The following is a 27,187-nucleotide window of genomic DNA, read 5'->3' on the forward strand; positions in this document are numbered from 1 at the left end:
AGCATCAGTGTGGGTTTATTGAGAAGAGTAGTTTTGTGCCAAACGTACATGGTTTCAGAAACGCCATCATGGTGCTGGGGAACTCGAGTTGTCGAGTTTCCAGACAATTTATTCTCTATGTCTTCCCTGAAACTTACAATATTTAAGAATTGACTTAAACACTGCAGGGGCATATCTGCTCATGCAGATGAGCCCACACCTGTGGTATAGTGCACCCTGCCTTAGGGTTGTAAGGCCTGCTAGAGGGGTGACTTACCTATACCTTAGGTTGTACTAGTTGGCATGGCACACAGGTAATGCCATGTCGACTTTGTTGTTTTGTCTGCACCAGGCCAGGCAGGCTGCAGTGGCAGTCTGCTTTGCCTAGGTGAGTGTCCCTGGGGGACCCTCTTCAGTCCCAATGCCCCAAGTACCCAGGAACCATTTGCTAGGGACTTACCGGGGGCCTGAAGGGTCAATTGTGGAATAATTGTAGGGAAGAAGCACTGGCACAGGGACCTAGTTGGCAGGTACCCTGTGCACTACAATTGAAACCACATCAAATACCAGGCAAAATGTGGGGGCTAACCATGTCAAGAGAGGCACTGTCTCACACATTGTATGGATGGCCACAAAACTGTGGATATAAAATGGTAAAGTACAGGAACGTACAAATGGAAAATTGGATTGGCCAAGCAGAGGCTAATGAAAGCAATATAATTGAGGTAAAACCATCACCAATGAAAATCCTACTAAGATATTTGATTAATTAAAAAACAAAAGCTAATAAATTGCATATGTTTTCCCAGAATGCAAAGCCATATCTAGCTATAGGGGTGTTGGGTTTTCTGCCTTCTGAGAATCCTGGTCACTGGTGAAGTGGACTCCAGGATCAGCAATCATCCATAATTAGTGAAGGCATTACTGACGTAAAGGAGGTCATAAGCAATTCAACAAGGGAAACAGGAGAGTCTCTACATCTCACTCTGAAACATTCAGATCTGGCAATCTACAACATGCTTCCAAGACCGATCAACCCTACAACTATGGTGAGTGTGCACTGAGCATATCATCCTTGTCCCCTGGGAGACAGGTTCAAGAGTGAATGGAAAATACACTGGTGCCATATTCAGGCAACCGTAGCATTCTCTGGAGACAGCGCACCACTGATATGGACTGAGGCATATGCTTACTTTTACTTATATTAATGTGGTGTTAATTAACAGTACTGGTCCAGGATCAGGGCACAGATCACTAGACTTCAAAACACTTTAATCAGAGATGCGGCATCCCCTTACAATGATGATGCAGCAATGAAGAAGCACATTTTTTTTTTAGCTCTGGGGTTGGACAACGGGGGTTTTAAACAGAGCTACTGTAAACAATGTACATATTGCGGAATTTGGGTCCATCCCTTTCCACCATTGCTTTTCTCTGACCAGCCTCTTTGAGCCATTGTCTTCAGACTTTGTCAGTCACATATTGGCTCCAACAAGTCCATTAATCATCTCTCACCAATATTGGTTCTCCACGTGTATCCTTGCATCTCCATTTGAATGCTTGCACTGAATTATATCAAGGTCTTCTCTACAGCTTGAGCCTTCTAGGTCTGCTCCTGCTGGCTCCCGATGTATTCTTTAGCACATTAAATGTAAACCTTTTGGTTTTGCCAATACATGTTAAACCTTCTAGTGCGTTTTTGTTTTGGTCTACCAGTTGGCATGAGCATACAGGAAGACACCACACAGTTTCAAATAAGGGACACAATTTCTCTTACTCAAAGAGAGGGCACCAGGGAACAAGTCAACACCACAGCAGTTAGGAAGAGCTGGAGTTAACGGACAAAATGACTGAAGGCTGTGGAGAAGAAGCAAGCAAGGTACAACTGAATTTATGACAGATGTTTGTGGTGCATCACTCAAGACTGATGTAGAAAATGAATTCATCGCCAGGCTACACATAAATACAAACACACATAAAACATATGAAGCAATACTACATGGCACAACATTAGCAATACCAGAGCACAGCCATCCTAATCAGAGTACAGCCGTTAGGCTCATTTTCCTTCAATCACATTTCACACTATCTTTCCTTTCTTCAAAGATGTCCAATTTCCCAATGCAAAATCTTTCAACCATTTTCAAAGCTCATGCTTTAGTTCACTACATATTCTACTTGCTAGCCCTTCCCCCATCTTCAGTCCACTATCCCTAATCTCACTCTCTCCGATCTTTTACTCTGCGTCTTATTCCTTACCTTAGATCAGTCTCATTATGCTTTAGACCGTTCTCCCTAATTTCTCACTGGAATGCACTACATTTCTCTCCTTGTCTTGATATGCTTCTATCCTTTCGGAATGCCCTTAAAATGCTCCTTTTTTCCACCTACGTTTACTTAGCACAACACGTTTTATTCCCGCTCTCAACCAATCCTGTAGTGCTAGGGTGATAGTGCACTTTACAAGTAGAATAGGTTAGCACAGCAGCACATTTACATCATCAACAAATTTACAACACAAAATCTACTCAACATTAACTCACCTCTGCACGTTCCAGGGCAAGTTCCAAAACTTGTTGCTAAAAGATAAAGCAAGAACATTCTTCAACACAAAGAAGGCATTATAAGGAAAGTCCTTGCGAGAAAGAAACACTTTTCAGCATTACAACAGGTGACACCTCACAGATGATTTAAATGGTCTGCGTCCTACATGCTAGCTCTTAATTATTTATTAAATCTTGTTAAACCATTGCTTTGGTAAATTCAATACACAATATGGCGTAACGGCATACATTCACATAATATATTTTTAAAGACGAAGCAGCACAAATGCACACCATCGTACAAAGATGAAAATAAACATGCAGGTGCACTTGAACACAAAGTCATCCATATTCATAAAGACACACAGAGGTACACAATGCAAATACAGGTATACATTCAGCCAGATAACACACACAACCTTACATGAGGACAAATGGGTGCATGATTATTGTAGGAAAGTGTCTCGTTTGACATGGTCACCCTCACTTTTTGCCTTATATTTGATGACATTTTGACTGGAAGAGCACTGGGCACCTGCTAACCAGAACCTCAGAGCCAGACCTCTTTCCCTAAAAAACGGTGCCATTGTGACTTAACTGGCAATATCTTTAGCACCCCCTGTAAGTCCCTAGTAAATGGTACCCCTGGTATGTAGGGCATTGGGTGCTAAAGCCAAGGGCTGCAGCCTGAATTGTGCTACCCTAAGGGACCCCTCACCAAGCACAGGCAGACTGCCATTGCAGGCTGCGTGTCTTGGTGTAGACAAAAGTGAAAACACGACATGACACACCCAGGCTGCAGTTCTACTTATGACTACGATCCTTATTTTAATGTAGGCAGCATAAGCAAACCTGCTGAAAATCTGCAAATTTATGGACTTCCTACCTCTCAATTTCTTATTCTTATTTAGATATAGGGAAACTGCTTACTTCCTAACCATCCAGCCGCTGATGGTTCCCCATCCGAAATAGCATGCCAATGGGCCAGCCACAGGACCACCAATACCAGAGTAATGCAAGCACCCCCCAGACCCCCTCCAATCAGCCGCAGTCCATGCAGGTAACAGCGGTGGGGCTGCGTGGGGTGGGGTGATTTTAAGGGACGATGGAGATGGGAAATTAATTCTTTATTTAATTTGCCATCAGCATTGTACCTCAAAATACCACCCACGTGGCCTCACCGCCCCACTGCTGTTACCTGCACGGACCGCGGCTGCCCCAATTAGGGTGAACATTCGGACACTGTTTTGTCCTGCATCCTACTGGGCTAAAACTGCAGTACCAGGCAGGAAAAAAGGTACAATAGCTAGACATGCTAGGCAAAAACTACCAGTATAGCACGGCTATTGTTTTGTTTTCTAATGTTTTCACAAACTAATCCCAGACTGCACCGGCTGCTGCAAACAGTGCTTCAGCTGTCACAACAATTCCTTAAGCCTAGTCCTAGTAGAACAACACTTGGAAACTTTCTGAGCTATTTTTAACCACCAATTTTCTTTAGGGAGACCTTGTAATAAACGGACCCTTAATCAAAGGCCTATTGAACGGTCAACTCGAATTTTAGCTCAGTTGCTCTCATTTTTAGCATTGAACCTTTAGTGGTATTCAGTGAATGCATTATTACCATTTTATTATTTACCATTGTTTGCAATATAAGTGACCTTCTTTGTTTTGCTTGGGGCATGTTGATTCTTCCATCCTTCAGCACCTCTTTTAGGCTTAGGTACTGAGCTTGAATGAGTTACCAAAAGGAGCCACAGGATACCTTAGAGAGGAGTAGACAAATCTTGGTCTATGACTTGTTGGGTTTGTTTGCAGTGGAAAAGCCATTTAAATATCTTTTCTGCCAGGGGCTTCCTCATAAAGGGAATCTCATATATGAAGAGTTCTATATGATGGCAACTTATTGGAGTGAGTGAGATTTGTAGTGGCGCATAATGAGCAACATTTAGTTGGCTTTGAAAGAAGTATATCAAGTTTGTGATTTCGATTTTCTCTAAAATTCAGATGGTTTGTTTTGATGCAGATGCCAGACAGAAACTTCCAGCTCACAACTATAGTTCACAACTTTGCACAACCAAGGGATGCAAGTTTCTCCCAGGCAAGTACTATGGTTAGTATTATTAAATTCAGCCCCATACAGCCCTGTATTGTTAAGAGAGTTTGAAACTAGGCATCTTCTTCACATATGCTTATCAAAAACAAATAGAATGAACGTACACAACAGCACAATAGAAAACAGAAACAACTCTGAATGCTAATGACTGAGCTCAAACAGAATTTGGAATAGATATCCCTCATAAATATGTACATACACACAAATACTTTAACTGTGTTCAGCTAGAAATGGGGACCGGTTGCTTTCTGCCAAATCTTAATCTAATTTATAAACAGAGGTCAGACCAGACCACAGATAAAGGCTTATAAACATTTTATGTCTTTCCATAACACGCTTAATTTATCCAGCTGGCAGCCCTGAAGGAACGATCTCATACAGAGACCCCATTAAAGATCACATCGGTTTCTATAAAGCAGGAGTAATGTGGGATGGAGGTAGTTAAAACAATATTCTCTACAGGATTTGGATTAGAATATCCTGCGATCTGTACGATCTATTAAACTTCTCCAGTTAACCATTCTTCAGTTTAGGATCTGGTGGGAGGAAGTGCTTTGTCAGGAGTAGCCCACAGAATATACTTTGAGAATCATGTGCTCGGGCAGACGATGCAAGATCCCTCCCACTCACTTTTCTGCATTGCCACTTTTAAATAAGGTGTATTCCTGCTTATGTCTCTGTATTATGCTATACAGAAACACACAACTTGTTGTTTCTTACCATTGTGTAAGACGCCAGACAGGATGTCCAATTGGCTGTCACTTGCTGAGCAGCAGATAGGCAATCATAGTTGTTTGTTCAGGTTTACAGTCCTGTGTGATGAAAAATAAAACACAAATTAAGCATTCAGAGGACATGAAGCAACAAGCAGTATATAATGCTGGGTCATACCGCTGCAGGAGCTCCTAGAACTTTATATTGCGATCTGCCGTAATCTCGGCACCCTACTATTCATGAGACTATCCTGTTCCCTGTAGGGGAAGTCTCCTATATTTGCCAACAGAATGCTGGTAGTTTACGTGGAAAGGCATGGATCCCTTCAAATCGTAGCAGATCACAAATATTAATCTACTACAAGTAAATTGAAGACAATCGCAAATCAGAAGAGAAAACAGTTTGCCGTTGCATCGGTTTTACTGCCTGTAGGACATGGAAAGAAAGGGGTATTCTCAAGGTCAGGTGATGGCCACTTACCTCTTTCCAGGCCGCTGCTCTACATGATACTGAAAGAAGGAAGTACACCTACGCTGGTGGGAGGGGAGAGCCAATCAGTGTAGGACTTAGGAGAGAGAGCTGGTGTTAGGAAAGGACTAGAAAATGAAGAGAGCATGACAGAGGAACAGGAAAGATAGATGAATGGAATTACAAGAAAAGTGGTAAAGAAATGGATATCATGCTTTGTTATCTTTTTATATAGCACGTCCTTACTTGCAGACGTGGGTGTCTGTTTGTTCATCTATTGATGATCATCCACGAGGCTATCTGTGGATTGACCATGCCCAATGTATTGAGATTAGGGCTCCCGGTTTTAGGGTATTTACTTTTTTTTGCCAATTCCGACTGTATTTATCCATATTTATTTTTTGCTAATTGTATCTGTATTTATCGATATTTATTTTGGGTTTTGTGGAAAATTAAGCTGAAAGTAGTAGATTTCCAAATTTTTTTAACCGATAAATATGCACTCATGCTTGAATGTTTGCCGGGTTTCAGTGCTGTGAACACCTGCAGAAGATAAATCAGTGCACTTATATGAAAATATGCAAATGTCAGTATCAACCTTGTGCATATCTGCTGCTGTTAAAGCCTCTTTACTAAAATTCCTTTCTTTTTCGACCCCCTTATCTATCAAGCCACACATCTATTGGCCTGACAGACAGTATTTAGAATTACTCAAAAAGCAACCCAATTTCCATTTTTATCCACATTTAAAAGTAAATACATGTTTTCTGCCTGTACTTATCTGTAAAAATCAGTAAAAACGGAAAACAGGGATCCTTAATTGAGATGTATGTTGGGCTGGTTATTTGGATTTCCCTCCATTGTGTTATAAACAGAGGGAAGGTCAGTGCGACATGCCAGTAAAACATTTCAGACTGCGGTGTTTTAGGATTGGTTCTTCAGGGTAGGTATGCGGGGCACTTGAACATCTGGCTAACCTGTGTCAGCTGTTTTAGTTATTTCTCCTACTTTGGGTCTTGAAAAACTACCTGTTGTGTAGATACAACTGTGCTATCTTAGTTTTAAGAGTTTCCTGTGTGTGGTTGGGTTTATCATTGTTTCATGCATAAACTGATTTTAATGTCAAGCTGCTGCAGTAGTGGTCAGTGTAAACCAAAAGTATGTGCTGTTTAGGTCAGGAAAGTATGTAAATCTGCTAAGTCTAGTTCTGTCCTGGTAAAATACCTTGTCCTGTGTCCCCTGTTCTATTGCTTCACTATCCCACTATCTCTGTCTTGATATCCAGGGTCTCTCTTCACAAGAGCATGTGGGTTTCCTGAGCCGCTTTATTTGATGTTGGTTTAGAGAGCCCCTTCTTTGTTTTTAATGCATGGCCACAGTTGACAGCTTTCCAATTCGAAACTGGCGTTGTCCTTCATTCCTCTTTTCGGATGGTCAAGGTTGGGGCTTTCCAGAGTGACAGAGTGATCTTTATTGATTACTTGACAGTAATGTGAACTTGGAATGTTGCATTCAAGAAGGTGTTTGGCGTCAGGCTTTTTCTTATGTAGCTATCCATTATTCTGCAAAGAGATGGGGGATGGGAAGAAGGAAAAGGGTTCAGAGATGGAATTGGTGATAAGAGGTAGATAGTGTTTCGGAGAGGGTGAGATGGGAGGTGTTACTAGGAAAAGACGAGAAAGCACTTAGTAAAGGTATTTTAGAGTTTAATGAGGAAAGCTGGTCTAAGGGTGGAGAAGTGCTTGTCTTGAAGAGCCTAGGGAAGAGGTGGTGGAGGAGGGAAGGTCGGGAGGGTGAGGATAGAGCTTGTAGTTTAAGGGGCCAATGGAGAGGATGTGGTGTGAAAGGAGGGTAGGACTGTTCTTAAGTGCCATTACATTGGTCATGTGGTGAGGTTTGTATATTCTTAGGAGGTTGTATATCTATATTATTGTATGTGATTGGAGAACGGCAAGCTTACAAAAACAGAGGAAGCAAGTTAGAGAAAATGAATGCCAGAAAGGGAGAGAAATTATCTATGGAAAGAAATGGCATTACAGAAACTGAGAAACAAGGCTAAGCGTGTATCCAGACATTGGGAAAGGTAGAGCAAGAAAACCAGAGGAAAGACAGACTGTTAAAGGAAACTCCTAGAAAAAACAAAGAAGACACACAGATAGAGATGGAACTAAAGTCCCACAAAATAAAATAAATAAGAGAAACTCACAAAAAGGTAAAGAATTAAAAGGGAAGTAGGAGCTCGGAGGAAGGTATGAACCAGAAAAAGAGAAACAGTAAAAGAGACTTGCAGAAAGAGAAACTCACAGAAAGGATAACAGCGAGACCCATAAAAATAGATATGAAAAAACTGTCTCAGAAAGAGATAAAGCAAGACATATTAAGAAAAATAAGACCAAAAAAAAAAAAAAGATATAAAAGGTTTCCCAAAGGTTAAATGAGTGATTCATAGAAAATGGATTAAAAAAGAAAGGCCATTAGAAATATAAAGGTTAAAGTACGAAATTAAAAATAATTCATACGAGATCAAAAGAAAAGGTAAGAGAGACCCACCGAGACGCACAGATCGAGATAAAATACACCATTGTAAAAAGATAAAGGATAAATGACCCTGTGGAAAGGATGACCCGATAAACTGTAAGAGAGGCTCCCAGTAAGGTGGTAAAAGAGGGACAGACAAAGACAAAAAGAAAGAGACTCACCCGTAAAGTTCAAATATATTAACAGAAGCGATAAAACAGCGCTTTAACACAAAGAGAAGGTAAAAGAAACATGTAGGAAGGGAGACGTTGTTGCAGGAGCTAGGGGGCACCCATGAGTCATACATGATCCCCAACGATCCACATCACCACCTTTGAACAAAGCCTGGTACCTTACCTTGAAACATTGTTTCCCACAGCCTCCCCTCACCCGATATGACCGCCATAGGAAAGAGAACTGTGGCGAGCGCCACAGATCGAATGTAAAGTGAGAAAGAACTGAGTCTGACCTTCGCTAAGCAATAAAGAGAAAAAAGAATGATCAAACTTGCCATTAATCACATTGCTGGCCAATGAACAGGCTGCACAGATTTCTGACCAAGCAAATACTCTACCCACCTTTCAGGGCTTTAATATTGGAAAACAGCTCTCTTTGAGGGCTTCAGAGAGGCATGCTCTCAGTACAGCAGGCATCTCCTGGAATACAAAAAACAAGAAATAATCATTTTAAATGGCAAATCAATTTCACAACTCGCTGGAGTATTAGGTGGATGGATAATTAACTAGATAAAACCTACATTGCTGAAATAGAGACAAGGACTTGCATAGATATGCATCCTTAGGGTGTTATTGAACCTCACAAGAAATGAATGTTATGATGAAGTAAGTGCAGTCTGCTTAAACCAATTAATTTGAAGTATGATTAGAAAGAAAAAAAAAGATGACCAAACTATCAAGATAAACTTGTACAGGCTTTAGTCTGTAATTCTCCATAGACAAGAAAATGCAAATTCTAAGGTAGATACAAACGATGGTCTAACTGATCTGCTCCCACATGTCTTCGGCTGCACACACAAATGTTCCACACTGAATACCAGGACATGTGAAATCAAGAGGGATCTGTGTTATTTGATATATTCCACCCCTCAACCCTCAGCATGAAAAAAACAATTATATCTTTTCTAATATCCTCACTCCAGAAATGAAAAACATTGCAGCTGAATATTAGCATTCTGCTCACTAAGAAGATTTCACACCCAACTTCTTCATCCCAAATATACTGCTTTTACTGTTTTATTAATACATGCACCCAGAGGGCACCTTAGAGGTGCCCTTGAAAACCTACAAACTACTAGTATATATGCCACAACCGACATGTTTCCGACCCCCAGGGGTGAGCGTCTTTGCTCTCAGGAGGTCAAGAACAAAGCCTGCTCAGGCAGACAGTGGTTAAACACCCTCCCACAGGATGACCTGTGAATTAGCATTCCAAGGCAAGGGGCTTGAAAGAGCCTGCTGCCTTTTGATATGCAAATCTGGCTTCCCTCACAGGAGAGGATGCCGAACCCCTTTTGTCCAGAGCCCCATTGGCACCAGAGAAGGTGGTAAAATTAGTAGTCAGTTAGTCGTGCCCACCACCAGGCTAGTACCACCCCTAAGCAGAGCTACCTGAAGTGGATCCGACCTTTCAAAGTCTTCCACCTTGGAGATGGGAAACTTAGAAACTCTGGGACAGGGTTATGCCCACTTCCCCGAGGGAGTGGTCATTTAGGGGTCATAGTGACCCCAGGGTTAACTAGTCCATTGGCTACTACCTCAACACCTCTAAATCTAGTATTTAGGGAAGCCCCTGGCACCAGGAAATTAGATCCTGCCAAACAAAAGAAGGAGGACCGAAGAGGTGCAAAAAGCAAGAACTGTGGAAGAAGCAACTGACTTGGAGCCAACGCTGCTGGCCTGTCTGCTGTTCCCGATGATTGTGTCAAAGTCGATTCACCCTACAAGCAGCTGTACCTCCAAAAACCTGGGAGTACTACCAGCACTTCTGCCAAGACTTAGGGACTCCTGTGGGGAAGCTGAGCTGTTCCCCTGCATTTTTCCACAGAAAGACCTGTGAGGACTCCAAGACCGCATAAACCCAACACTGGCCAGCACCACTGCACCCATCACTCCAAGCCCCACCTGAAGTGGACCAATGGTGCCAGTATGGTTCTCCCGCGAAGAAGCCCACCTTGGGTTTGTGAGAAGGGGACCCCTCTATGCCACCTGCAGCCTCTTAGTGTGCCCAACCTGACAGCGAGTGCACCCGGTGACAAACACCCGACGCCTCAGAAAACCTCAGGGACAGTCGCCCCTGGCCTGGCAAGAAGAAGAAAAGGTGTCCCCACGTCCCGAGCATCCTGAGGCCTGAGCCCCCTTTTTGGTTCAGCCCAAATGGCCTTTCAATCCAAGCCTGCAGCCTATTTTCAAGTAGACCGATCCCCATTGACTAACATTGGGCAGCGGATGCTATATTGCACGTCTGCACCCGGCCGTACAAGTGCCACCCAGTGGGACCGCTTGTTGCTGCCTTGGGCCTTGCCCTATATTCACCTTAAGTCCAAGAGATTGGTCTTGTAAGTCGCTGTACTCTGCCTGTATTCCGTTTTCCCCCACAGGATAACATTGCAGCCTCTGAAAATTGCACCAAGTGACTCACTACTACTTGGGTTATAGAATGCATATTGATAGATTGTATTTGAACGTTTCTCTAATTCAGGCTAACATTAAGTCACCTTACCATCAGCTACAGAACTGCGATGCCCCATTGATGTGATTCATTACCATAGGCAATAGGTCTCGCTTTTGGGACCTTATAAGTGTTTAGCCATGCAATGGTTGATGTTGTTGCACTAAGGATATTGTGCTGCATAACTAAATAATTATAAGGTCCCAAGAGTGAGACCTATTGGCTATGCCAAGGCTAGTTATAAATTGGTGTGGATATCCTTATTGAGTCGTGTGCATCATTTATTGACTCTTCGTGTGTTTGCAGATGTCTAACACTCCTCTCTGATATGCCCAAGGCTGTTCCACCAAACTACCTCCTAGAAGAGTACCTTAGGATTGTTAGAGCAAGCCCTGTCCACTCATAAGGGAACACCTTGACTTTTTGGACAGTATACCTCATTTTGGTATACCATATAAAGAGGCAGTTTCCTACACACGAGACAAAGAAAATCTGATACGATTTTATAAAATCTACCACAGGGTTCAGAAGATATAAATTAGTAAGCAAATAATACATTTCTGCTTTTCATTGAAATCACAAGCAAGCATTGGCAACTATCACTTTTGTAAAGTTGAGCATGACTAATCCAGCCCGGTCTGGGCGAATGACTCCGGCAGGGAGAGTCTCACAGTGACCAATGAGGCTTAGCAGGACAGTTACCTTGCTGAAGAATGCTGGTCCACTGAAATATCTTTCTGGGACTACCCCTCAGTCCACGAACATGTGGGGCGATTTTAGCCACAGAGATCAAGGTCCCTTGAAGTCTGGTAGAAGTCCAGCCAAAAACCAGGTCTGCTTGTCTTATGTTACAGCAAAACCAGCAGCCCATTTTAACTGAGGTTAGTGTCGGTCTTGGGTCAACAAACTGCACTCAGACACCTCTCTCAGGTCCAACAAAGTCATGTAAAACTTCTGAGCATCGAAACTCTGTCCCCAAGTCAGCGCTCTGCAGTCAGTAAAGGTCAAGTGATTGCAGTGACCAACTTGTCAAAGCAGGCTTCTTGAGAATTTGTGGCCCTGTAGCTGTAACAGGAGGTTAGCCAACTGACTCTTAGAGTCACTTGTTCCGTCTGGGACCTAGGGACAACTTTACGCAAGCAGAGCACCACAAGCATGGTCCTCTTTTTGTTATCCCAGGGATCAGTCCAGTCTTTGGCACAGCCTCTCTTTGTCGGTTCCAGGGAGCAGCAGAACAGTCCTTCCTCAGTCGTCTCTACAATGCAGAGGTGATCTGAGGACTGGATCGGAGTGGTGCCACTTTTAAACCCAGAACTTACCTTGTGGGATACGGTGGCTACTATCCAATGGGCTACCAGGTATCCGCCGCTGCCTGATGACAGCTTCCTGTCAAGTGTGGCTGCTAGCTATCCCAGAATGTAATATTCATCCCACTCCCAAGTTAACAGAATTCTTCTCTTAGTGTGTGGAGCTCAGTAGCCCACCCTTGAGGTGTGGCTACCAAAGGCAAAACACCCACAGTAAAACTAGTTTTGCAACTGTTTCCCCATCTCTGCCCCAGATGCCAACCTATCTACTAGAACTAAACAGCAACCCCTCTTGTATGTGTCCACCATTTGCCCTTCAAAGGCGGCTTACCCTTTGAAGTTCACGCTTTGGGCTCACCCTATTTGGCTTTACTGCCAAGAAGAGGTAACACCTCTTTCAACAGCAGACCCTTAATGTCCCTTCCTGACAGTGATTCACACCTCTCCCCAGGAGAGAAGTAGGCTATCTCGTGGCCAGCAACCATAAACAGTGACTGGAAAACTTGAGCAACAGAGTGGTAACTTTCTAAATTTACCATTTACCTAAAAGTTACATTCAATTTTACTTGAGCATCCAGTTGAGTTTAATGCAACTATTCTTTTGATACCTTGACGTACCCACTTTAATAATTCCATTCAGAAGTAAGCACAGCCGAGCTGTCGGCGCGTAACCCTGTACCAGCCACAGAGACTCCTAACCTTTCTACAGCAAAAAAACCAACAATTTGGGGGTTTTACTGTTAGGACATGTAAAAACACTGTCCCACTTTTTAATAGAGCACCCTGCATTAGGGCCTGTTAGGCTTACCCGAGCAGTGACATATATAGTCAAAAGGAAGCCCTGGGCTTTGTCATAAGCTTAAATGGCAAAGTCGAGTTATCAGTTCGAAAACTGTTCTGCCAGCCAGCAATGGCAGACTGGGAGTCTTGCTTTGCTTTGTCACACTTGTGGTGGCACAATTAGTGCTGGAGTTCATGAGGGACTCTAACTTACAGACCCTGGGTACCCCGGTAGCATATACCAGGTATTTATAAGTAAGTTAACTTACACCAATCGTGCGTGAGTCAATCACGCATACACGTTTTAAGGGTCAGAGCACTGACACAGAGACCTTTTGGACAGGGTTCAGTGCACTATCAAGTGTCGAAAAACAAACATCAGTTGAAACTTGAGGGTGATCAAGCAAAAAGCGGCATTCCCTTATACCCACTGAAGAAACTTGCAAATTAACCCCCATCACCTGTGGCTAACCCTCCATGAGAATAGCCTTGGGTGCTGGGCCCTCCAGCCCACCTTGCAATTCAATGAAGGTATTTCTAGTCTCCCCATAACCTCCTCCTTGCCATTGAAACTTAGCTTAAGGATTTGTATTTATTCTCCAAGATCTTCTCTGGACTATCTACAATGTCCTCCAAAGAAACAGGACTAATTGGTGTGGTGTTAGAGTTGCTATTGTATTTTATTGTAATTGCATTTATATGATATCCAAATCTACAATTCGGCACAATGAATGAAATAGCCTGAGCTATCAGTCCATCAGGCACCAGCTTGTGAAAAGCATCACTCACCCAGGTTCCTTGTTTGAATATATGATTCTACGGTCCTCTGAAACTTACTGACCAAATCATCATGCCTCCTCCTGTTAGCAAACTGGGCCATTTTGACCCAGGGGTGGGGAAATCATATCGCCCGACGTCCGAGCCATGTTGATTTTTACCACGGGCAAGAAGATTTAATGCCTATATTGTCCGATGGACAAGTAGACATTAAACCGCATGCATAATACAGGTGGGGGCAGTTCGGGACTCGCAGCCAATCAGAAAGGCAGCCAGAGAGCCGGAGACACTTTTGAGGCCTGTGATTGGCTAGCAGCCCAGGACTGGGCTCTCGCCAGTGATTGGCTGGGGGACTGAAACGTCAGTCTCAATAAGCGGTAGTCTCGCTTTCTCAAGCTTAATGGGGTGGACATGCAGAACCACGAGGAAGCTGTCTCAATTTTAACATGAGGGTAGCAGAAATATTTCAGTGCTGGTGGCGTGACCCGAGATAGAGGTGAGGAGAAAGGGTGGCTGGCATTAATGTTACCCGGTTAATGCCGAGTGAGCTTGCGGCACCAGGGGGCGGGGTGTAGGAGTACAGTTAACTTTATTCTCTCTGCTCGCGAAGGAAAAAAAATGCAAAGATCCCGCCGAGAGCTCAACGGATTGCAGTGACAATAACGGTATTATGCTAGTGCTCAGTTCAGAATCCAGGAAAGAAAACCGAGCGCGCTAACTTGGGGTTTGGAGTGGTCTGTTGTGTAAGTGGAGCTCTGCTATGCAACGGCTCATATTATACTAAATGTGGCGTTAAAGAATTGTATCGGGTTGAAAATATTTCAAATTCCGGTGATCAGTGTCTCAGCTACACCACACGGTAGCATTATAGCAAATGAGCAATATGTTTGTTTTACCCTGTATTGCTCATTACAGCTGGTGGAGTGATGGGACGGCTTTCTTACTCTCTCTTCTGCTTTTTACTCACTCTCTGAATCTGCTCCCCCTGTCTGTCTCTCTTCCTCTTCGCGTTAGCCCCTCTCCCTCTCTCTGCTTTGCCCCTCTCTCCTCCTTTTCACTAGCTCTCTCTTTATCTTCTGTCCCTGTCTGCTCTCTCTTCCTCTTCTCTCTCCATCTTCCCTCTCCCTCCCTCCCATTCACTTCCTTCCCGTACCGCCCCAGCCGGAGTGCTGCACCTCCTCGCGGGTCGCCTCCTCGCCCTCCTTGCCCCACGGTAATCCACAAACAGTTCGGCCTCGGATGCCTCATTCTGCAGTTGTGTAATGAAAACAATGATTGCAGGGCGAAGAAAAACAGGCCGGCTCCATTACACACCAGAACTGGATGGCGACTGGGGCAAGAGCAGCAAACAGATGAAGACAGCTTCCCTCCAATGCCCCCTAGAACTGGATAGATTGGTCTCCCGGAGCCAGTTTGTCGTACTCACTGTGGATTTGGAAGGAGCACTGGATCCCACCTCCGAACGGGTGATTCAAGGCTCAGACATAGCCTCGGACACTCAAAATACTATCGTTGTTTCCTGCCCTAAAGGAAGAGCTGCTGGACTTCCAACTGAGGAGAGGAATAACCCTAAACTTGAGGAGAAAAAGCCAGGCACAACTCACAGAAGACCTGGCTGTGTGCACCATAAAGATAAAGAATTTGAGGAATAAGGAGCTGTCAGCAAGTAAATATTAAACTACCAAGAACTTAAAAAAAAAAAATAATTGATGGGGCGGATGGGTGATTTATATTAATTTCCTTTCGGGACAGAAGCTGCTATCTGTTACCTGCAAAGTGCCTGATCAAATTTGTCTACTTTTTGCCCGTATGAGATTTAAGGTGGTGAACAGTGAGCCGCTGTGTGCTGTTACATAATATATGTAAAGACGAAAAGATGTTGAAATTCCAGGGTCCCGAATCAGTCTCATGTCTCAGACACTCATTCATTGGTGGCCTAATAGAGTGTGTGTGCCTCACATTGCACACACTGTGACATGTGTTAACACTATCCGTCTCATTCACTCTCCCTCGCCTTATTTTTCTCTCACAGGCCCATGTTTCATGCTCTCTTTCCTGCTATTTTTTGTAACATGTGTCTGTTTAACTACCTTTTGAAAAACTGCTTGGCTCGTGAGGATCGTGAGTGCTGCCTGCAGCCATGTGCTGCAAGCGCATCGGCCCTGTCTCTTCCTCCCCAAATCCCCCTCCTATGATCTAAGCCACTGGGGTCGGAGCAGGGGAACTGCAGGTGTCTTTTTACCTTGTATGTGGTAGCAGGTGCAAAAGCCTACCAAACTACCATACTCATATCTATGGCACTTAGGTTACAAACCAATCACTGCAGCATACTCTCGACCTCCTTAGCTGTCTTCTTATAGGGAATGGAGGCTGTAATCTGAAAGTGTCAGTTTGCCTGTGACGTGATCAGATTTTCTCAAGCTCTATTTAGACAAAGTGGGCTCAATGCTTGGATACGTTAGAGGTACATTAAGACTGTTTAGACTGTTGTTCTCCCCCCTATTGCTGCCCCTCAACCTCATTCCCAGCCCAAAATCCCTCTCGATGCCTGCACTCGCCCATCCACATTATTTTTCATTCTGACTACAGAAATGATTTTCAGGGATCTCAGGGTCATAAGCCCACATTGTCACTGGTTCAGTGTCACTACTAGGTGGAATCAAAGCCTCCAGGACAGGCCCCTGCAGATAAAGAGCTGAATCATTGCCCCCTTCACCTGCGGTGACCAGAACCTCCTTCAGCAGAGACCCTGTGTACAGGCATCTCACAGCCTCCACCTCTACCCCAAGTAATCCAGGGCTGGCCCGGCTCTTTTGACAGTTGGTGGAGACGAGTGTCCTGCAAGATGGATGCTTGTGGCTAGCATCAGAACTCTGCAGCAAAACCTGCACAGTCACCGTTCCATAGAGATGCATGTGCAGTCTGCACATGTGGGTGCCAGTGCCTAGGACGGTCTGTCAGAGAGATTCCTGCCTGTTGTGCTAAATGTTAATGGGTTGGTCAGTGCATGAACTAATAGAGGTTTCATAATATCCCACTGATTAACGTAACTTTCATTTCAACTAAAGCTGTCCATTATTATACATGTAGTTACCTGAAGGTGAAAGACCACAAAAATTTAGAGAATATTTGTATTTTTTAGCCACTACTTTGACCCCCCCCCCCCCTTACAGGCTCTCTAACACTGCCTCCCCCTTTTCATGCAGCATCACAGTTCCCATACTGTTTTTTAATGCGCTTCAACCACTGAGCAGACAGCTCGCAGGCTGTGCCTGATACCACTGCTGCACTCACACTGCCCTCTGAATACAGTATTCAGGACTTGCTGCCATGGGGTTTGGAGAGCAGGGCAGGAGAAGAGGTAGGCGGAGGGCCTCCTGTCATAGACTCCAGACTGAAAGAAGGGAGCAAAGAGTCCCCTTTTTTTAAAGCGAGAGTGGGACTGCCCCACCATTTTACCAACCACCATCCCTATGCCCTTCACACACACATACCCACCCAGCTCCCAACCCCCCAGTTACAGCCAGAGCTGCCGACTTTGAACCTTGGGGACCAGGTTCAAGTCTCACCATTGCTAAACATCCTGAGATTCTGGGCAGATCACTTAATCTGCTCTGTCCTAAAAACAAATGCTCATGACCTTGTGTAATGTAACTGGTGCTCATGAAAAGCACACCAATACCTTTGCAAAAAATAAATGCCCATACGACAAGCATGGTGCTTTCCATTCACAGATGAAGCAGATTCTGAAGCTTTCCCAGTTTTAAAGGTGAAAGGAAAGAATCCTGAACTCGGACTTTATACCACATGCAGTGCAAGAGGTACAGGGAAAGTGCCTCAGTGTTTACGCCTGTGTCCTGGCTTGATAACCTAACGTGCATTTTTAAAGCACATGTTCACCCAGAAGGGTATCTTCACACTGAATAACATTTGTTTATTGTTACCCAACTCAATGTTACTAATTTTATCGACCTCAGAAGGATGAAAGGCTGAGTGGACCCAGCAGGATTTGAACCTGTGACCATGAGGTTAAACACAGAGCCCTACAGTGGACGCATTAGTCCACTAAGCCACCAGCCCTGATATGTCATGAGAGGAAAGTAAAATAAAGTAGTGGCGCTTTGGGTGTTTGTTCAGCTATTATTGGATCTAAATCCGCTGAAGAATAAACAAACTTCATTCACCAGATACCATTTGACTATCCAAGAGGTCAGGACAAAGTTTCCAACTCTACTGTGACTGAGCCTGGGCATCCTTGCTAGGTGTGACATGGAATGCTGAGTGGTTGCAGTTACTCACTAGCCCCCGTCTCAATGATGCTCAGCTCTGCACTTCTAGATTTACTGTCTTTTCAAACTAACACTCCTTCCCTTCTCTGAGACTAACGCTTGCTTTCCAGCTTTGTGAGTATAAAGATATCACTGCTGCTACATGTCCTACAGATCTGAGAGAGACAAACTTGAACATCAATTGGTGAGCTGCACTTTTTCATGTTAGGGTAGCTTACTCAGCTGCTGCCATTACTATATGCAAGAGAGAACCCTGTACTGCTACTGCCAGTGCTGCATATGCTCTTTGTGTGGGAGAAGAATGTAGAGATGTAGCGGTGAGTGCCCAATAATATAAACACACCATACCTGATCAGAAGTGTAAAAGGAGAGATTTATTTAACTGCCTATTACTGCCTCTTGTGTATTTGTACTTAAGTATCCTGCCTCAGTGAGCCGCAGCACATCTGCTACTTGATTTTGCTGCCCCATGAACCGTTCGTAAGCTCTGCCAAGAAGTGCAGCTATTCCCATTCACAAGTTTATCAGAGCATCACATCTGAGTATTTTTGAAGCTGGACAGCTATGAGTTCGTCCTATGATGAACACCCTTCTATCCTACAGGTTCATATTTCGACAGTCTTGTCTGTGCCAAAAACACTTCCAGAAATGTAGTAAATTATAAGTCTGCACTCTGCCTTTAGGTACTATTTCTCTTAATATGAAAATGTTTTACATGCAAATTAGTTGATAATTGGGTGCAATGCACACTGACACATCTGCACGCATGCTGTACAGCCACCCTACAACAGTTGCATTTAAGAGTGCATGACAATGCATTGCATAATTGGACTTGCACTTGAAATATATATTGCAAAGTATGTTGCACTGATTGCAGTGCAGGTTCTCTTCGTGAAGACCTCCCATAGTAATTTATGGAATAGGCGGGGCAAGCAGTTACCTTCCCAGGACAAGTAGATCGGTGAAACATTTTGTCCCTTGGCCAAGTAGATTTTGGAAAAATTTCCACACCCCTGTGACCTATTCCATGTATAAATGCAAGATGTAGTCAATAACCAGGACCACCACTGCTTCTTACAAATGGCCAAAATGCATCATCATGTCTGTGACATCATCAATCACAAAATTCTCATATATCCAAAAATAGATATTTCAGTCGACCTACTCCTGGATCACACACACATAAGTTTCACAGTACCAGGTGAGCTCACCTCCAGATATGCAGGTCTCTGCCTGCAAGACTAATGTTTCTTTGTACAAAAACAGTGTTACATCAATATGGACACCCTACTTTGCACTCTACCATGTGCAGTAGCACCACATGACAGCTCTCCATAATAAATGGATGCAAGCAAGACCACCGTCCTCGACTAGTGCTACTCAGTTGTAAAGCCAGGGACAAAACTGGTATGCAAATAGTTCTTGTGGAATTATGCCCTCTGAAATGCCAGGGAAGAACGGAGGAAAGGCAGAGAAGCAAAGCACATTAACCTCCTTACTGTACTCATTGCCCATACATTATCACAGATTCAACCGAACTGTTGGTTGAAAAGATCAGCCCACTTTCACACTCTTGTGTCCAAAGCTGCCAAATCAGCTAAAGAATTCTTCAGGATACAGTATTAAGGTTCTCCCTTTCTATCTGTACCCAAACCAAGGAGATCCACAGTTCAAGACCAGGTCGCAGCTCGAAACAGACACTCTGCAGGGTAACATCAAAACTATCACTTCCCCTGACTAGCAAATGGTCTCAAAACAATAATAAGCACATCAGTGTGGAGCAGAACAACTGTTTCAGTACATTTAGTTTTGGCTCCACAAACAATGACAGTAAGGGCCACTCTGGTAAATATTAGAGGACAGAAACTCAGTGCATTTGACTACAGCGATGTGTGCACACTAATCATCTATCTGGAAGCGTCATTTGAAACGCCCAACCACAACATATCAATACACCCACACTTAAACATCTGAAGTGTCCAAGGGACAGTTCAAGGTTCACCTTGTTTCTGTCAGGTAAACCTGGCTTCCTGCATTTCCAACTCAATCATTTCACATGTGGTGGTTCTTCACAGACCAGTGCTGTCCCAAAGCCCTGTTCATGACTTCAGACAGAACTGTGACACTCAAATGCACGTTCCCGTCAAACTTGTGGATCGTGGCACAGTATGGAGCACCTGAAAAGATCCAAAACTAGATGTATCAACACAGGCTATTAAAAAACCCTTCAGATCAAGATACTGTACCTGGGTTTGGGAAACCCGGCCATTTGACTGTTTTTCTTGGGCTCTCGCTGTCTCAATGTCTGATCACCTATCACTGATTATAGACCAAACATCGTCATTAAAAATGCTACCTGTCACCTTTGTGTCCTTTGACGAATGATGCTGCTGCTCTGGCACTAGTCTCAATGGATCTCTCTTGTACAAGCATTGGGAACTTCCACAACTGATTAAAGCAATTGAATTTATGGAGCGTTACCAATGACTTAAATAGTCAACCCTCGAAGAGTGCAAAATCATGTCACTCACCTCAATATGCGCCTGAAGCGCTCAAACAATTTCTCACGTGCATTAATGGCACTCCACTGACATCTGAGTGAACAATGACTCAAACTGAATACCCAATGTAACACACATATTAACCTACACAGTAGAGCGTTATCCTACAAGTCCATCTAAAGAGGACAGAGGCCCTCTTTAAGATCAAGGTATGGTCCTCTTAACAAGTCAACCATTACAGGGGCAGAGTGCTATGCATTCCAGACTTTTTCCTACGGAATTCACTTCCTCTATTCCTTCACCTCAAAGCACAGCATCGTATTCAGGAAAGCAATGTAAACAAATCTATACCAAGAAGCCTCTGAATTACACATTAAATAACATTTCCCCCAAGCACAGAACGAGACAAAAAGTAAGCTCTAATTGTGCTATCATTGCTTCTCTATCTCTTCTATAAACCGTTTCACAGTAGGCTGATAAGAAGGCTAAGAGGCGGGCTTGTTTTGTTTGACTGCACACAGTTGCTTAAGGTATGTATGCAAGAAAATTAACCAAAACTAGTGTGTGATACAACAGTGGTAATTTGAACAAATCTGCCAAAAATCTAGTGTAAAGAAATTGGCACCTCCTCATAGTGACTCTTTTACTCACAAAAAACACAAACATTCTTTGCCTTCCAAAGGGCAAAAAAAACTATGCTTCCATTTTGTACATGTCTACATTATGGAAAAATACATTTTTCAAAAAACAAACTCAATCAACTATGGTGATTTCAAATGGATTTTCAGAAGCCACTCCAACCGTGATATGAACAATTCAATCTATTGTATTTCAATGTCCTTGTGATCTACTATACATTTTTAAGGCCAAACAGGAGGTTCATAGACAATCCTATAGCACTAATATAGGAGCAATGTTGTGCTCCAAACACTCTTTTGGTGGGACAGTACTGCCACGTGGTTGTGATATTCCCAAGAAGAAACACCACCCTTTTGTTTCTACACTATGACATTTGACATACATTTGCTTGCATGCTTGTGCAGGATAGTGTTCTCAGAAACTGCATTTGCTTACATTTCCATTTCTTAGGCACACTATCATGACACCTTGAACATTAAGTACAAGGGATAAAGCTCACAGCGCAAATGTTGTTGATTGTTGTTGTCAGGTTGGTGACAACGCTATCACAATAGGATAAACAATAGCAGCCTGACTGTGGGTTCGGCATGGTAGCATGGGTGCGGTTTATTATTTATACAGAAGCACTTCCGTGTTTAGATCAGGGGAGCCCTCCGCTGACACTGGGAGGTCTGGATACTACATTCTGAGTCACTAATATTCCTTTCCCTTCTGGTGGTGTTTAAACCCATCCAGGTTTCGTGAACCTTTCCCTGTTTCAAGTACGTGTACAGTCCATTGAACTGTCGCATGCCCTACATGTGTGTATTTATGTGTAAAAGAATGTCTGCTTGACTGACAGTGTGAACGCCTGTTGAGTGATAATGTTTGTACAAGTACCGTGCTTTGAGGCAAAACTCAATTTATGTTTGGCAGTGGTAAAAAAACAGAGGTGGAGCAAAGATAGGGAAATTATGAAATTATACTGCAGGAAAATGTTTAAACTTAACCTACGAGTGTGAGAAAGTACCCACTTTCTTGCATGGTATGCCCCCACTTTTTGCTGAATTGCTGATGTGCTTTGACTGAGTGTGCCCTGGGCTCCTGCCAATCAGGTACCCAGGGCCTGTGTTCCTTCCCTAAAACTGCATTAAAGCCTAAACCCAATTGGCACCACTGACCACATGTCAGCCCCTGGTAAATGGTACCATAGGTACCCAGGGCACTGTGACCAGAGAAGGCCCCTAAGGACTGCAGCACTTATTGTGCCAGCCTTAGAGGCCTTGTACCCTGACACACACACACTGCCTTTGCAGACTGAGTGTCTAGGTGGATTGTATGATTTTACATCGTATTTTATTACCACGCATGGCAGAACAACGCATACTTTACTACGCCTGAGCCACTACCACGCTGATATTTACCACGCAGCTATTTATCACGCTTCTTTTTGTTGCTGTAATCCATCGGAACACATAAAACGGCCCATTCCTCGCATTCCATTGAAATTAACATATTCCTTTTCTTTAACTGACCAATGTCACGTAAATAATGTGTACGTTTGTCTCTCGTCACTTTCTGTGACCTTTACAAACGTTTCCATAAGCAAGATGGCAGAAATACCTTTCAAAGAAGGCCACTTGCCATTTTCAAACAGTAATTTAAAATATACATTTAGTCACGTTTTTTCTTATTTTTAAAAGTTGATCCTCCTGAAACATATTTTGTTCATAATTGTGGTTTAACCTCCTAAAAACATATATAAAGGGCCGTCCACCATTTTGACATCAGTGGTTCGCCGCCAACTAAAGAGATCACAATGTTGTCATTTACCGGAGAAAACTATTTCTCATTTGGTACAACACTGCCATCTAGTGACAGAAGTAAGTATATTGATTTCACTGAAAGAAGCATTATCAATAGGCCTGGGCTAAATTTCCGTTCCGCTCGCGGAAATTGCGATAATTTGACATTTTCGCAGTCCGCGGAGAGCGCGAAAATGTCAAAATTTCCGCATTCCGCAGCTTAGCGATAATTTGTTTCTTGCTCGCGCTGTAAAATAATACATTCTCGCGCGATCGCCTTACCTGAATCCCCGCGTTCGCCGACAAGTTTTCCCGATCCGGTCGCGTTCTCCACGAGATGTTGGATTGTTGGTAGCCATTTGCGCTGTCTCGCGACAGTTCGCGCCCGCAGTAATGTCATTGGTCGCGCGATCACGTCTTTCTTCTCGCGATCATGCACCGCGAGAAGAGTGAAAACAAGATGGCCGCGCCCACGAGCAACCGCATGGGTAAGTTGGCGAGCCGCGACCCCGCAGAAAATACCGCGAACTGGCGGGAAAAAAACTTCCGCATCTTCGCGATATTTCCGCGTGTTTGCGGAGATTTTTAACATTTTCGCGATAATTTGCGAAAGTCACTTTCGCAAATTCCGCCCACCCCTAATTATCAAGCAACAATATTTTATTCCCGGTAACGTATTTAAAAAAAATATTTGCTATTTATACATTTCAGGACTTTTGACTAAAAATCGGCAAGTTCATAAAAAGATAGTTATCTACAGATCAGAGAGACAAGGTAAAGATTTTTTTGCATTGTATTAATTTGGTTTCAATAGTGAAATGTAAAACATATTTGTTAACCTTAAAAACCGTACTTTGGAATACATTTTCACAACTTAAGTGTGTGACGTATGATATACATGTACATGTAGCAGAGGATGTGAAGATGCCAAAGGAATACATGTTGTCAGTGAGCATGGGGCAACATTTTTATTGTAATACAAAAATGTACTGGACAATTGTTTTCTGGGAAAAAAAGTGTATTTTATTCAGTCTCCGGTCAAAGTTTTCTCAGAGTAAGAGCATATCAGAGAATGGTTGGTTGTCTTTTAAATAATACTGTTAGACCTGGCACCTTGGCGTGAGTTTCCCTTCCACTTTTTGATGGTGTGCCTCGATTGTTTTGCTGGTGTTGTCCGCTCGGGGCACTGCGCCACGGCTAATCCGTGCCGCAGTGCAAGTGCTCCCTAAGTAAAGTGTACCTGTAATTGATGTCCATGATTGGTTGATTGGATTCACTGTCAGTCCCCAGTAAAGTGCACCAGGGGTGCCAGGGCTTGTGGATGCCAATGCTGCTGGTGGGCTTGCAGCGCTGGTTGCGCCACCCACGGAAGCGGCCTTGTAAAGTGTGTCTAGGGTCTGCCACCGCAGGCCCTGTGCGCGGTCCGGGACCGTCGCGCTGACTGCGCAAGTGCCCCCACTTGCCAGTCCCTAAACCTTCCCTTACCTACATATTAGCCACCCCTCTGGTAGGCCCAAGGGCAGGGTGCATTGTAGGCATAAGGTAGGACATGCCCTGATGTGTGTGGCATGTCTTAGTAGTGAATTACAACCATTTCCGTTCTTCACTATTGAAGGCTACCTGCTCTCCATAGGCCAGAATGGGCTGCCGGGATCACGCCAACGCTGTGACCCCAGTGGACTCAGAGAGCATGGTAGAAGTGTCAAGTTTGATATGCCTGAACTCAGGATGATAAAATACTTCTTGTAGTCAAGTTTATTTTAATATCCTGGGTTTGTAAATACTACTTTTAGAAAGTTAGTATTTACTGACCTGACCATCTCAGTCCGCCTCTGCTGTGTGTATGTGTTCTGCCTGGCAACAGTAAGGAGCAGGGTTGGGGAATCCGCAGAGACAGGTTGGCTGCCAGGTGGTGGGTAGAGAGATTACACCTGGATGGGTGGGAGGAGTACACCTTGACTCTTGAATAGACCTGTGCTCTGCCACCACAAAGCCGGCGCCACCCCCTGTGGGGCGGCTGATGTCTCTGCCCTGCTGCTGAAAGGAAAGAGCAGAGTCACCATAACAAAGTGCTCCAGAACTGGACTGAGCCAGGCCTAGGCCCCCTGGCGCTAAAGAACAAAAGAATCATGGTATAAAAGTAGGAGCCTGGCTCCTAAGAAATCAGAATCCTGTTTACCACAAAGAACCTCTGCCCGACTAGAAGGAGAAGAAGACGCTGGAGGAGCTGGCCTGCTGCTTGCCTTGCTGAGAAAGGAGAGGAAGAGACTTACTGAAAAGACTTTGCTACTTTGTGCTTGAACATTCTCCAAGGGCTTGATCTGAGCTTGCCCCCTGAACTGAACCCCAGGAACAGTGGGTCCTCTGTGCTTTTGCTCGTCCTCCAATTCGAGCCGTGTGTGCATCCCGCTGGAAAGAGACTGCGCCCCTCATCGCCCCTCCTAGGGCCGTGACACTCAGAAGCTCGCCTGCCTCAAACCCGTGAGAGCCCCGCTCCGTCCCGAGCCGCTCTCTGTCCCCGGGCCAGGCCGCCTGCATCCCTGTCACCGCCTGCTACTGGAGCGCGCTGACCGCGCTATCACCCCTCCCGCCGGAAGCCGTCCGACGACTGTGATCTACGCCGGGTCATCCAGCTGCACTGACCGTGCCCTGCGACCCCGCTTCGCTATCCCCGGACATCTCTGGCCGCGCCGCCCCCGCTGTGGAGACCCTCCTGCACCGCCGTGCTAAAGGGTCGCTGGCCGCGCCTGCCTACGTGCCCACACCTGCTGATTGAGGACCCAAGAACACTTCCCAAGCTGAGGGTCGCGCCGACCTGTGCCGACTCTCCACATCCCGAGAGAAGTTCCAGTATCGGGCTCGGGGCCCGCAACGCCTTATTTCCCCGTTCGCAGGAGCCGATCTCTGTGAGTACTGGAACCACGAGTAACATTTGCAAGAGACTATAAAGTATCCATTTGAAGCTACGAACAACGAACATTTGCCTGCTTTACAACCTGGTGGCATAGCGAAAACGTTATTGGTCTTGTGATAAGTCTGCTGAGATATATATACCTATTTTTACATAAAGAATCGTATTTTTATATATATCCAAGTCTGGTGTCCGTTTCTGGGGGGATTGATGTATTTACTGTGTGTACGATTGTAAGTGCTTAACCAACAACGCCTGAGGAATCGCCTTGGCTGCTCACGCCACGCACCTAGAGGGTGAGCAAGGGTCATTCGCGAGGGGTTATCCTGCGCCCTGACGTGGAGGAGAGGGTTCCTGCTTGACACAAGGGCAACCTTGCGCCAACCAGAGATCCCCGACTCTAACAAATACCATTTATTTAATTCATATTGTACAGTAACTGTGAGGCTGTGATAGAATTTTTATCTGAGGTGGGTACTTCCCTCAGGGAAGGTGTTGGTCAGTGTCTGGGGTCCAGATTTTATATTCTTACTCCGCCGGGTACTTCCCTCAGGGAAGGTGTTGGTCAGTGTCTGGGGTCCAGATTTTATATTCTTACACCGCCGGGTACTTCCCTCAGGGAAGGTGTTGGTCAGTGTCTGGGGTCCAGCTTTTATATTCTTCCTCCGCAGGGTTCTTCCCTCAGGGAAGGTGTTGGTCAGTGTCTGGGGTCCAGCTTTTATATTCTTCCTCCGCAGGTCACTTCCCTCAGGGAAGGTGATGGTCTGGGGTCCAGATTTTATATTCTTACTCAGCCGGGTACTTCCCTCAGGGAAGGTGTTGGTGAAGTGTCTGGGGTCCAGCTTTTATATTCTTCCTCCGCAGGGTACTTCCCTCAGGGAAGGTGATGGTCTGGGGTCCAGATTTTATATTCTTACTCAGCCGGGTACTTCCCTCAGGGAAGGTGTTGGTGAAGTGTCTGGGGTCGAGCTTTTATATTCTTCCTCCGCAGGGTACTTCCCTCAGGGAAGGTGTTGGTCAGTGTCTGGGGTCCAGATTTTATATTCTTACTCAGCCGGGTACTTCCCTCAGGGAAGGTGTTGGTGAAGTGTCTGGGGTCCAGATTTTATATTCTTACTCCGCTGGGTACTTACCTCAGGGAAAGTGTTTGACACAGATTTTAAAGGCAAAAAAG

At 44.5% G+C, this 27,187-nt stretch overlaps 1 protein-coding gene across 4 annotated transcripts in view; it reads right to left on the bottom strand.

The window, feature by feature from the left end:
- The window catches only part of SUPT20H (SPT20 homolog, SAGA complex component), a 393,294-nt gene that overhangs the window by 337,928 nt on the left and 28,179 nt on the right, over positions 1-27,187 (bottom strand). For all 4 annotated transcript variants that reach the window (XM_085621731.1, XM_085621733.1, XM_085621730.1 and 1 more), the window contains exons 2-4: positions 8,916-8,993; positions 5,359-5,450; positions 2,523-2,558 (exon numbers count right to left, since the gene is read on the bottom strand). In XM_085621731.1, the coding sequence (XP_085477857.1) occupies positions 2,523-2,558; positions 5,359-5,361 (39 nt within the window). In that variant the 5' untranslated portion in view covers positions 5,362-5,450; positions 8,916-8,993. The remainder of the gene's footprint in view (positions 1-2,522; positions 2,559-5,358; positions 5,451-8,915; positions 8,994-27,187) is intronic.

The sequence above is a fragment of the Triturus cristatus genome, chromosome 8 (assembly GCF_964204655.1).
Source record: "Triturus cristatus chromosome 8, aTriCri1.1, whole genome shotgun sequence".
Taxonomy (NCBI): Eukaryota; Metazoa; Chordata; class Amphibia; order Caudata; family Salamandridae; genus Triturus; species Triturus cristatus.